Source organism: Mustela lutreola, chromosome 2, assembly GCF_030435805.1.
Source record: "Mustela lutreola isolate mMusLut2 chromosome 2, mMusLut2.pri, whole genome shotgun sequence".
Lineage (NCBI taxonomy): Eukaryota > Metazoa > Chordata > Mammalia > Carnivora > Mustelidae > Mustela > Mustela lutreola.
The window spans coordinates 219,956,420-219,969,541 of NC_081291.1; the positions used below are offsets into that span (position 1 = coordinate 219,956,420).

Genomic DNA, 13,122 nt, shown 5'->3' on the forward strand with positions numbered 1-13,122 from the left:
TTCACTCACAGTGATGGGGGTTCAACAGCACAAGGGGCACTGGGGACTGAGTGCGAATATCTCCTGGGAGTAGTAGACACAGGGTGGGCTGTGGTCAAAACAGAGCGTGCACTAGGAATTTGGATGTGTCAGTCTATGCCTGGGAATTACCATGCCCTCCTTCAGAAACCAGGAAATAGAGACCCAGATACATTCCATAATCTGCTGTAGGTGAGCGGGAATTCATAACCAATGTCTGTTGGTACAAACTATTTTTCCATCACTATCCTTAACTAGGGCCACATCCATCTAGTTCATGTCAACCTGAACATTGACACTCAACGTCAATCTGGAAAAATCCAAGACTGCCCCCACTTTAAAGGGACCACGGGACCCAGGGAGCATAGACTCCAATGGGAAGAGAGCTCCTTGGCACAAAATTCTGGAATTCGAGCTCCTTCAGGAAGCAAGGAGTAGGTCAGTTTGATTGGAGAGTGAAGTTTCCAAGCGTGGTTGTGAGTTGAGGTTGGTCAAGGCATAAGGAAATGAGGAGGTGTGACTCTGTGTTACTGGCCATAGTCTGGACCAAGAGGAGGAGTGGAAGGAGGGCAGAGGTGGTGATGGGTGGGTGTGGGTGCTGTGTACTAACACTGATCCATCCAGAGTGTGTGGCATGGGGCCTGGGGACAGGGACTTGGTAGTGAAGGTGAGAGGCTGGGAGGATTGGCAGCAGTGAGGATGGGGGTGGGGAGCATCTGACGCTTGAGCAGATGGATGGTGTCTGCAAGAATCGGGACTTGCTGGGTGTGGAGGGGACCACTGGAGAGGCTGTAGGGAGTCCAGGGAAATGGCGAGATTGAGGATATGCAGGGCTGGGTGTAGGGTCACACAAGCCACAGCACAGGAGTCTGGAAGGACATGGAAGCAGAAACGCGGTTGGAGCCGGAGAGTTTGGCTTCAATCCCACCACAGTACTCGACCATGTTAGTGTCGGTGGTGGGACAGGAGGGGAGGCTGTTCAAGGCAGAACTGGAATCGAGTTAGAAAGAGATGTCAGGACTGAGATGGAGCCCAGGGTCTTCATATTCAGGTAGGGACAGTGAAGGTGACAAAACATGGGACACATTTTTGTTTAGGGGTGAGAAGAGAGTCTGGGGCACGTGAAGAACACTGACAGTCATGAAATCATGAAATTGCAAGAGCACGAGACTCTTCCAGTCAACCCTGCAGTAAACATTTGCCTCTTGCCACTGTGTCTTGGGCAGATACTCAAATGAGCTGGGACACTGAACACTCCAGTGAGGGGGTCGATGCTGTCGCCCACCTCCCCTCTCAGGTCTGACTCACTATCAAGTCTATTGATCTGTCACCTCAACACGTCCCCGTGGGATATTTGCTTTTTTCTCTCTGCTCAGTTGGAATCTCACGACACGTTAGCAGCCTCCTCCCAAGCCTCCCCACCTCCAGTGTGTCAGTTCTCTGAGTGACATGAGCCTGCAGGAAGGGGGATGGACCTGAAACACACCCCTCATGTGTCACACTTGCGCTTTGCAACTCTCAAAGGGACCTCCCTGCCAATAGAACTCAGCACAGAGCAAGAGCCTTCGCGTGCTGGTCCCAAATGATCTTTCCAGCCCTGCTTCCCCTCACGTCCAGCCTTTAGCCCAAGGTTCTAACTCTTGCATTCTCTGCAGACTGCATAATGGGGCTCCTGGAAAGCTTCCTTCGTCACTGCATCATATTCAGATGTGACTTGCACTGTGAAGCCCCCCAAGCCCCTCCAGGTGAAGCTGGTGCCTTGGTTCTCCGGCCTTCAGGCACCCTTCTGCACTATGTCCAGCACAGCCTTTCCCACTTGACATGGTGGCCTCCTCTTCCCATGTCCTCTCTCCACTGGCTGAGTCATCTTCCTCTCCAGGCTCAGTCCAGTCCCTGCTAGGCACATCATGTTCTCCTGGGGATACGCTTCATTGTGAGACATATCTTTGTGCTCTTGTGCTGAGGTCCCTTGATGTAATTTCTACCTGGACATAACGAGGACACCTGGACCATTCACAAGCCATGGGAGTATCTCCAACAGCTGGGAGCCACCTGTCTCTTTTCCAAGTTGAAGTTTCTAATTTTCTCCGTCCCTTCTCAGGTGGCATAATTTCTAGCTAATTCTCTTCCTGAGACTCTCTTCTGTGAAAGACCTGTGATTTTTTTATTGTCCTTCATTAAATGAGGCCCAGTGAAGAAACTGGTCATTTTTTGAAATTCTCTTTCTCACACACCTGTGAGGATGCAGTGCTCATTATGTGGGTTGCAAATGAGTTTTTACAAGTTATGTAGATTTTACAATGATCCCTATTACATTTTATCTCTTTTTTTCCAGCCTTTCAAAAACTCTTCAAATTTGGAGTCTTCCCATTAATACATTCTCTTTCCCCCTTGGAGTTCTGCCACCTCTAAAATGGTCTCAGCCTGCCCAGATTTCAACCTGGCTCTCCCTAATTAGTCAGCCCCATCCCAATGCTAGTGGACTTTGTCTGGGCCTCTGCTGTTCCCTATAATTTCCTGATTGCTCACAAATCAGGCTTTCTATAACCTAGTCTACTTTATTTCAATCTGTAATTTCTAGAATTTACTGTTTTTGAAAATGGGTTTGGAGTATAACTAGTTTCCAACACCTTTAATTTGACTGTTCAAAGATTATCCAGAAATATTTTGGGATTATGTCGGGAAAATATTTGTCCAGAATCCTAAGTCATCATCCTTTGGGGTCTAGGGACCAGTATCACATGATATCCTTCCTAGTAATTCCTATGGGGAAAGAGTCTTCTCCTTCAGTGTATCATCATAGCATTTACTGGTGTCCACATTATGTTGCCCATCATTTAGAATTCTTGTGATAGTTTGTTGTAAACATGCCTTCCTTCCTACTAGCAAGAGATAAAAACTATTATTTTATGCAATTTCCCCTCTTTTGCTCCCATAATGACTAGAACATAGTAGGTTTTGAAAGAATAAGTCAATTTAAAGAGTCAGGGGCTCTATTTATTTTCTAAAGTTCCTTCCTTCCTACCTTCCTTTTGTCTTTTTCTTTCCCTCCCTCTCTCCCTCTTCTAACCTATCTTCCTTCCTGCTCCCTCTCTGTCCTTTTCTTCCTTTTTTATAATTCTTCTTCCACATTTTATGGTTTGAATAGCACTTCTCTTGGTGCATATCAAAGCGAAGCAGACATTGAGTCGTTCTTTCTACCTGCCATCTGTTAGTTAATATGAGAACATCATCTCAAGTCTTGTTCTTGCTAAACAGTCTCTTGTGTTGCCTGTCACATTTTTTCCCCACAAATTTCAGCTCAATCTGAGATTTAGACTTTGTGACACCTTTCCTAAAGTCCTTTGCTACTCCTACATATCCAGCCTTGGCTCTGTGTTTCCCCGTTAATCTTTTGGGCTTGGGCGTGATAGAGAAATATCACCAGGATATTTGGAAGGAAGGGGTTTCAAAAAATAACATTTGCAATGAGTCCTAGCAAACGGTATCTGGAAGGAGAATTTGGTGATTAGGAGGTAACTGGTCATCTGCCTTCAGGAGAACATGTGGAAGTGAGACCATGAGGGTTCAGGAGCTGGTTAGAAACAGTGCTGCTGAGTATAGAATCGTCTTCCAATAATCTAGTGAGGAGAAGCAGCAGACAGAAGGGCATCAGGCAGAAGACACGGAAGACAGACGTTTTGACGGTAGAAATAAAAAAATCCACAAATTATTTTCTATGGGAAAATAAAATTAGAAAGTAACTGTTGATTCTGTGTTGATACATCTTCTAACTTCAGGCTTCACTGACAACCCTTTCAAAGCCAACCCAGTTGATGGGACGTCCTGTTTCTTTTTTGACCGTTCTCAGATCTGAGGAAGTTTCATGGAAAGAGGGCTAGGATAGGGCAGTAGCAAGCTGGGTGCTCTCTCTAGCTCCGCCCTGATATGTGATTTTGGACAAGTTCCTTTAAGTTTCCATATCAGCAAAATAGGGCATAATATACTACCAAGTTTATACTCCACTTGTTTGCACTGCTATGGAGAGACTGAGACAAGGCAGCATCATGTAAAGCGTTACGGAGCTGGAGGAAGGGGAAAAAGTAGAAGATAGTCCTCTATTGATTACTGAGTGACTCAGTGGGCTCTTGGGAAGAGGCACCCCTGTTGGATTAAGAGTACTACAGTGTGGTCTTGCCCTGTTCCCGTATTTTTTTGTGGACCACTCTTCCCTTCGTGGGTCTGCACCCAGCACATAGGTTCTCGCCCACCAGGCAGCACCACTGCAGGGCGTCAGGGGAGCTCAAGGCAAGCCTCAAACACCACAGCTGTGCCAACCCAGAGTCTGGGCCGTCTCATACTTCATGGGCCCAAATGTTTCCTTAAAAAAGAGAAATCCCATTATTGCCACATGTCTACACTTTCATTCTGACATTCTGGTTAGGTAGACTGGGGCATGCTTAGCTTTACCCTGCTGTCAGGCAGGGGCTAGCACACCCCCCCGAAATGAACACCAGCGTGGGAGTAGCAGATTTTACCTAGATTTATGATCCTACCAAGAGTTCTTTGTAAGCTCCCTGACAACAGTCCCTGCTTTTCTGTGAAATTGAAATGGATCTCATCAAGTAGCTTTTTTCATAAGGGCTATGAGTCTGCATTTATATATTTTTTTAACCAGATGACAAATAGGACTTTTAATCATCAGTGTGCTATGAAAGCTAATCCAAAAACCACAACGAAATAAATATTCAATAAAGAAAACCATATATACTTGCAATCTGAGAAAACTGCAAGTACAAACATGGACCAACTAGAATACCCAGGTGGGGGAGGCGCCAGGTCCGACGCCAGCTCTCTCCCTCCTGACGGCCTGCTCTCTGTCCCTCACTCCGCTAGCTGCCCATGGCTAGGCCCTGCTGCCCTCCTAATGTTCTTTTAATCCCTACCCTCTGATACAGAAACTCCTTTTACAACATTCTCCCATTGAAAATTTGGAGTTTTGAAATAATAATTTTGTTAAGAAATTAAGGTTTAAAACAATCTGAGGGGTTTGAAGGGGCGGGGGCGGGGGCGTGGGAGGTTGGGGTACCGGGTGGTGGGTATTAGAGAGGGCACGGATTGCATGGAGCACTGGGTGTGGTGAAAAAATAATGAATACTGTTTTTCTGAAAATAAATAAATTGAAAAAAAAAAAGAAATTAAGGTTTAAAAAAAGAAAAAAAAAAAAGGAAGGAAGGAAAGGAAACTTTCAGAACACATGCTTCTGATCCCAGATAAACCACACTTGGACATTTATTAGCTTGGTGAAGTTGTGGTTTATTTGGGATCGGAAGCTTGAGCTGCTTCTTTAGATTATTGAAGTTCAAACACATTTTTGGTCCTACAATTAAGGAAAGCATTTAGCTCATTTGCAGACCAGATGAAAGGGATGTTGGAGCTTAGCAGACAATAGCCATCCCTCATGGCCTTCATCTGTGCCCATGTAGATCCACGAGGCCACATCCACATGTGGCCACATTCTCTCTGGGAATGGCCTTCCGGAACTGGTCTGTTTTTATAATATTAACCCATTTCAAAGCAAGCTTAAAATAACTAGGTTTCTCTTCACAGGATGAAAGGCATTTTGCCACAGAAGCGTGGACAAATTTTATACCCTCCATTGATTTTTATTTGTAGCTTATTTGAAGCTCCAAAAGTGGTTTTTAGGCTTGGCACGCCAGTAGACCCAACTGACTGGTGCCAACATAACTTTGCACCTTCTTGGGTAGACTCACACTAAAGGAGGAAGTTTTTAGTGATACTGGTGTTGATTACTTGACGTAGGAATCAAATTTTTACAAGGTTGGGGCTTCTAGGATTATGGACCCAGCCAGGGATTTGTTCTGTAAACTTACACTTGAAGGATTTAGTAGTGGGGAGAAATCAGGGCATGATTATAAGCAAAATGTTGCTTCTGGACTCCTGGATATGGTTACAGATTTTTTTTTTAAATGTAGCATTTGCAGATAATTCAGACTTTAGAAGATTCTATGCTCTAAAATTAGTGAAGTTCTCAGGAAGAAATAAATACAGATTGGCTAAATTGCTTGATTCCTTTCTTTCCTTCCTTCCTTCCTTCCTTCCTTCCTTCTTTTCATCATTTTTACCTAAAAGAATGTTGTGTTATATTCACCTAACTAGGTTGTTAGTCTACATGGTAAAACATACTTTGCTTATAAACATTTAGTAGTTTCTAACAATCAAACAATTAAAAAATATGAAGTTGACCTTAAATAGTAACTCTAACAGTGTCCATTAGGGATCCCACAATATTTTTATATAATCCAAATTTTATTTCCAGTTTTGATACTCATTGGTGTTGCTCAAGCAACATTGACATTTTATTAGAAATGTCCTTATTTGGGATGATAACAATATTATATGAAGCAACCCTATCTTTTGAATCTGTAAATATATTAGAACTCATTCTAATCCAGGTCCAGGATCTGTGCCTTACGTGGGTCAGGTTGAAACTGGGTGACTGACTCTACCACTGAGCTCTATTTTATATGGAAGCACCTACAACACTAAGTTTTGGCTACAGTTTTCCTCTATGAGTGAGTTGGGAAAAATTGATGTTATTAACCAACATTTTGGGGGCTCTGCTGGACTAAAAGAGAAATGTTTGGGGGAAAGTCCATCCCCCCTCCCTCCCCAATAACTCACATCACCTATCCTGTCCTTTCATGGTGCACTTTCACAGTTAGAGAAAGATGTCTGTCTCTTGTCAGCCTTCCTCACTGTTAATAGAACGTCAGCTTCTGTGGTTCTGGGACAGGGCTGTAGCCCTCATTTTTCTCTTTGGGACCTAGCCAAACACTTGTGATCAAATAGAAGTGGTTAATAAGAATATTTCACGTTTCACTTAAAAAATGGTGACGGCCAGCTCATGGCAGGTGATCGACAATGGTTTGTTGAATTGAATTCACTTCTGTGCCTCCACATTAAAATGTGCCCTTGGGAAGCAGCTGGAGTTGGGGCCCCCGTTCTTTGCACTCTCGCGACCATCTTGTCCGAAGCTTGGTTTGGAAGGCTTTGTGAAGCGCGTGCAAAACACAAGACGACAGACACTTTTGTACTCCAGCAAGCTACTTCCTGGGACTCTTTGCTCCCCAGCATCTCGCTTAAGTACACCTTCTTTCCCACAGTTCTTGTTTTCTTCCTGCTGAAACCTTTGTGCAGGCTCTGTCTTTCCTCAGTCACAAAGAAAACAAAACTGTTTCTGGGGCGGGAAAGGCTGTGCTCTCCGATGTGATGTATTGCTTTCTTTACCAAGAGCCACTACAAAATACCAGTGTCTAGGAGTAGAGATGTCCACAGTGACAATGCCAGTCCCAGGATATCGTCTGGTGGGAGCCCTTGCGAAGGAATCCCTGAGTGATAAGGCATTGCACTTGTGAGGAGCACCAGATGTTGTACAGAAGTGATAAATCACGTCATTCTACACTTGAAACTAATACACTATATGTTAACTAACCAGAATTTAAATAAAAACTAAAATAACAACAACAAAAGAATAATAATAAGGTGTGTGGGCCTGCTATCAGTACCCAACATGTTGGTAAGAGTTAGCAGCACCTTCAGCATCTTTAGAGACTGGGGAGCTCAGATTATGGGTAGAATGGGGCAAATTACTTTTGATGGCTGCATAGTATTCCATTGTGTATATATACCACATCTTCTTTATCCATTCATCTGTTGATGGACATCTAGGTTCTTTCCATAGTTTGGCTATTGTGGACATTGCTGCTATAAACATTCGGGTGCAAGTGCCCCTTTGGATCACTACGTTTGTATCTTTAGGGTAAATACCCAGTAGTGCAATTGCTGGGTCATAGGGCATTTGCGACAACATGGATGGAACTAGAGCGTATCATGCTGAGCGAAATAAGTCAAGCAGAGAAAGACAACTATCATATGATCTCCCTGATATGAGGAAGTGGTGATGCAACATGGGGGCTTAAGTGGGTAGGAGAAGAATCAATGAAACAAGATGGGATTGGGAGGGAGACAAACCATAAGTGACTCTTAATCTCACAAAACAAACTGAGGGTTGCCGGGGGGAGGGGGGTTGGGAGAAGGGGGGTGGGGTTATGGACATTGGGGAGGGTATGTGCTTTGGTGAGTGCTGTGAAGTGTGTAAACCTGGAGATTCACAGACCTGTACCCCTGGGGATAAAAATACATGTTTATAAAAAAATAAAAAATTAAAAAAAAAAAAGAATGGGGCAAATTAAACCACAGCTGGGAAGGAAGGAGTGATTCAACAGGGCTGGGGGCTGGGGGAGCGGACGACGATCTTGGCAGAGGGTGACAGAGTACCGGGAAGGAGTGCCTTCATTTTTAATGCACTTGCTGCCAAACCCTTGTGACCGAGTGGAAATGATTAAGACAAAAAACGAATTACTGTTGTTTTAGAAGATATTACGTGAGAAATTCATAGCCTTTGAAACGCAGCTAGTTAGATCTGGCCATCTAAATGTAACAAGGAGCTCATATGATAATTGTCTTTCTCTGATTGACTTATTCATGCAACATAACACCCTCGAGTTCCATCCACATTGTTGAGAGGCAGGGCAGGGGGTTGGGGGGGGTAGAGAAGGGAAAAATGAAGTAAGATGAGATCAGGAGGGAGACAAACCATAAGAGACTCTTAATCTCACAAAACAAACTGAGGGTTGCTGGGGGGTGGGAGGGCAGAATAGGGTGGCTGGGTTATGGACATTGGGGAGGGTATGTGCTATGGTGAGTGCTGTGAAATGTGTAAGCCTGACAGTTCACAGGCCTGTACTCCTGGGACAAATATTACATTATATGTTAATAAAAATAATTAAAAAAATAAAAATAAATGCAATAAGGACAGAACCTTGCTGGTCCGTCAGCTATTGGTTCCTCAATAATATTGTCTCTAAAGTCCAGAATGTAGGGTTCTGTTGTCTGTGAAAAGGTTAGAAAAACATCCTTTTGTTATCTTAGTGATGAGCACTTGTGAATGTAATCCAACACAGTTCGCCTTACACTGGGTTTCTCAACAGAGTAAGCAGTATGTGGCTCTTATGTAGCTCCAAGATGGCGTCCCCGTCTCTCCCCAGTTGGGATTAATTGCTCCCTCTTTTGTGGGTAAGTAGGATTTTTTGAAGCCCTATTTTGATATTCATGACATTTTTGTTCTTTTCCTGGTAGAAGTTCATGTCTCTGCCTCCTACACTAAACCCAAAGTTCAGAAGGCTCTTTCTCTTTCTGATGAAACAAAAAGCACAAAGTATGGTGCTTAGGATATATAGGATTTACCAAGGTAAGTCTCCAAAATTAAGTAAGTGGTTAACTGGATTTAGCAAGGATATTTCAGTGAGATCGACAGCCCATCTGAATCATGGGGCTGTGGGAAATTTAAACGGAAGGGCTATTAACATGTACAGAGCATGATGTACTTTCAGTATTCTAATTTTTCGGTCAAGTGGAAGCAAATTGATAGGAAAATGTGTTAGGGCCATGTAAAGAGAAATGCTTCTCAGAAATGCAGATGGGAGAAAGTACCACCATGTTCTGCTGCTCTCACGAGATGGCAGTGAACTGAAGTGTTTGCAGAAGATGTCCGTGTTTACTGTGTGTATCAGTGATGTCTGGGGATGTCCGAGATAAGTCCTGGGACTGGGTTCCCAGACTTGTTCCTCAGGTATAACTTTTAGAAATATGCAGAATGCTGGATGATTCTGTCCACACTGGACTAGTTAAATGAGAACATCGTGTCCATGCATTTTATCAAAAGAGGGACTTGGTGGAATACTGTGACAGGTGAAAAGTGAAGGGCTCAGAACCGTTCTTCCTGACGGGGTCATGTTGGAAAGAGCTCGTTTTCCTCACACTGTGGTGCAAAGGCAAGGAAGGGCTCTCGGCCAGAAGCTGGAAATAGCTTCATCACCGGGACCTCACAGAGCTGGACATGATAATAATGGTGCCTGCTCACAATAGTGCTCGTCTGGCCAAGGCTCTTGTCTTCCGTGGTGTTTTTGTTGTTTGAGTGAAACTCTTACACTGGGCTTTCGCTCACATATCTAATTTGGGGAAATGTGTGTTTTTTGCCTCACAATGCTTTACTATAAGCCCCCAATTTCCTCTTCCTGGCAATAAAATAGTTCTCATTGCCATAGCAAATGTGATTGGTCTTTTTAAAGGACACCATAATTGATGGCCTTGCTGAATAGCTGAGAAAGCGAGCAGAGTTGAAAGACCCATGAGAAAATAATTGTCTTTGCTTATTGATATCTATGGGTTAGGAAACTGGTGTGAGGCTGACTCTCTCTCAGTGTCTGACTGTGTTGGGTAGTAACATGGTATGACTCTTCCCCTAGGGCTGCAGCGCCGCTGAAGGCATATCATAGAGTCAGGCCATGGGGAGACCCGGCCTGGAGAATAAAAGACCTCTCCTGGGGAGTAGCTCCCGCCAGGCCGGCTGTCCATAGAGAGTGGTGCAAGCAGGTGACTGGGGGCCGCCACTCACCTCTCAGCCTCTTTAGCCTCTGCTCCCGCCTCCTCCGCCGCACCACCAGCAGGAGTACGAACAGCAACAAGACCCCCACCAGGATGCAGGAGATGGTCACAAGCATCTTGAGCCCCTCGTTGGTTGTCAGGCCTTCTTCGCTTTGCACAACTGACTTAATGAGTGGAGGGATTGTACCTGAAAGCAGGGCCATGGTGTTAGATGACTATTAATGAAGACGGCATGGTGGAGGGTTTAGGGATGACGGTTACAAGAGGCGCGCTGTGTGATCCAAGGGTGTCCAGGGTGATGAGAAATGAAAGGAGGTCTTTATCTAGGTCCTGACTCATTGATTTACTTTCTCATGCCCCTCCTCTGCCCAACTTGCAACTTACTTGACAAAACATCAAATCAGGATTTGCACCAAGGGTGAAGCCCATTTCTTTGAAAGGGACTTCATTTTGCACTGTACTGCTGGGTGCAGGCATTGAAAGCACAATGTCCAGGCTAGGTGCTTAAAAAAGCCACATGCGTTTCCCTGAAATGGTCACCCAGAGTACAACTGCTTGAAAACCCGTGCATCAAAGGAGGAACAATAGGTCTGGCCAGTGCACAGAAGTCTGCAGGGAGACTATACCAGTTATACTGGCTTAAAGAAGCTTTGCATCCCTTTTGGTCTGGCGACTCACTGGCTTTTTTTCTACTTTAGAAGCTCTCATTTTAGGGTTAAGAGCTGCAGACAACTTTTCAAAGAGGAAGCATCTAGGTCTCCAAACAAGCTCCTGAGTGATCAGGCATTATTATACAGCATCCAGAGATTCGGATTATATAGAATCATCAGGAAACACCTAAGCAGACTGAACTCTGAGCTTTCTGAAGCTGCTTTCTAGGCAGAGGCTGAAGACGGTGGGTGCGGAGACTCAGACATACACCCACACTATGTGGAGCGTGCATTCCAGCACCTTCCCTCATGTGAGATGCTCCATCCCACGGTATTTTCCACGTGAAACAAGGGCCAGGAAGTCAGTGGTTCAGGAAAAATGATGCAAAAATAATGCAATTTCCATCTGAGCAAAAATGATCTTTATCCTGCACTTAGTAAGTAGAGCAGGGATAATAGAATCCCAGTCCCCTATGTTATCGGCCCAGGTCAGGAAAAGTGTTCTTCTAACTGTGTCATATTTTTAGCTGGAAACCCACATCTGGGATGCTCAGAACCCATGTAATGGGATGCAGGTGAAGCTGGTCTGCAAAACCAAGGCAACACAGGGATATGTGCAAATGTTTGGCTAAGGAAATGGCAGAAGAAAAAGTCAAATACAGACATGGGAGAATCTGAGATCTGACTGGTGTAGGTGTGAGGCTAACCGTCAATGTTTGTTTCCCTCCAAATGAAAGGAAAATCTTCAGTCAGATATGACAAAAGAGATATTAAAGCTATATATCCATGAGATCAGTTCAAAGAAGTCCATAATCCTTTTCAAGGATCAAAAAATACATATTTTTATTTCCTAGTGTAATAAAATTATTTCAGACTTCAGGCACTTAAATGTAGCTCACAGAACCTTTGCATGGTTATAATCTAAGTTCATGGATAAAATGCAAACATAATTTTTTTTAAGAGGACAGCATTTAAATTCTTTGGTGTGCTCTGTAAGTTTGAATCACATTTCAAATTCTTCATGTGAGTGGTTTCTAGTTAAAAGATTATCATGACCATGTCACCAGTGTGCACACTAGAGCCCAGCACTCTGGTATCTAGAGATTATAGAGAAGCTCCGTGCCAGCATGTGATTATTTTAAGTCAATTAATGTAAGCCAATAAGCTAAAGTAAGAACTATGCTTCCTGCCCAAATGTGTACCTGCTAGCAGAGGACTTTGGGGAACACTTAAATGCAAAGTAAAGAGTTTGGTAAGTCAAAGTCCTTTATTCTGTAAGGTTAAAGAATTAAACCATGTTGAAGAGAAAGCCAGTGGGAGGGCTACTCTGCCTATGGGTGGTGCTTTGGGATGGGACACTTTGAGTGACATCACTTGTAACTGAAGGCTAGGAAATTAGACAGAGGGTGCCCACAAAAAGCATTGGTTCTTGAGTAGTAGGTTTGCATTCCAGAAGCTGGGCAAGCCATTCCAGGGCTATGGAGGTAGAGTGCACTGCAGAGGCAGGACTCCAGGCTGGTATCAACAATATCAAGAAAACTTCTACCTAAAGATCTTCCTACATGCAGGAGGTTGGAAATGCTGGAGGCCAGACAGGCTTCTGGCTGGGGAGGACTTCGTGGTGACATGGCCCTGGGCAGGAGACTTGGGGTGAGTTTCCAGTGTGCCAGAGCAGGAAGAACTTGTTCTGGGCCCTCCAGGAGAGTCCCAGAGAAAATGACCAAATGAGGATCCCAGTCTACATCACCTCATTAGCTCGAGTGTCTTTGGGTTCACAGACACTATCCTTGGGATAGTATAAACTGCACTCCCAGTGAGTGGGAGTTTGCTGGAGCCTTAATTAAGCAAGATCCCAAAGTACACACAAGCAGAGGAGGGAACCACTCTTTAGCATGCCTACAGATGAATACAGTAGGGTCTTTGCTTGGATGCAGACTTTCTAGAC

At 44.3% G+C, this 13,122-nt stretch overlaps 1 protein-coding gene across 1 annotated transcript in view; it reads right to left on the minus strand.

The window, feature by feature from the left end:
- Positions 1-13,122, minus strand: part of DSCAM (DS cell adhesion molecule) — a 749,662-nt gene that overhangs the window by 36,742 nt on the left and 699,798 nt on the right. Inside the window, exon 28 of the mRNA XM_059165108.1 lies at positions 10,538-10,714. Within this exon, the coding sequence (XP_059021091.1) occupies positions 10,538-10,714 (177 nt within the window). The remainder of the gene's footprint in view (positions 1-10,537; positions 10,715-13,122) is intronic.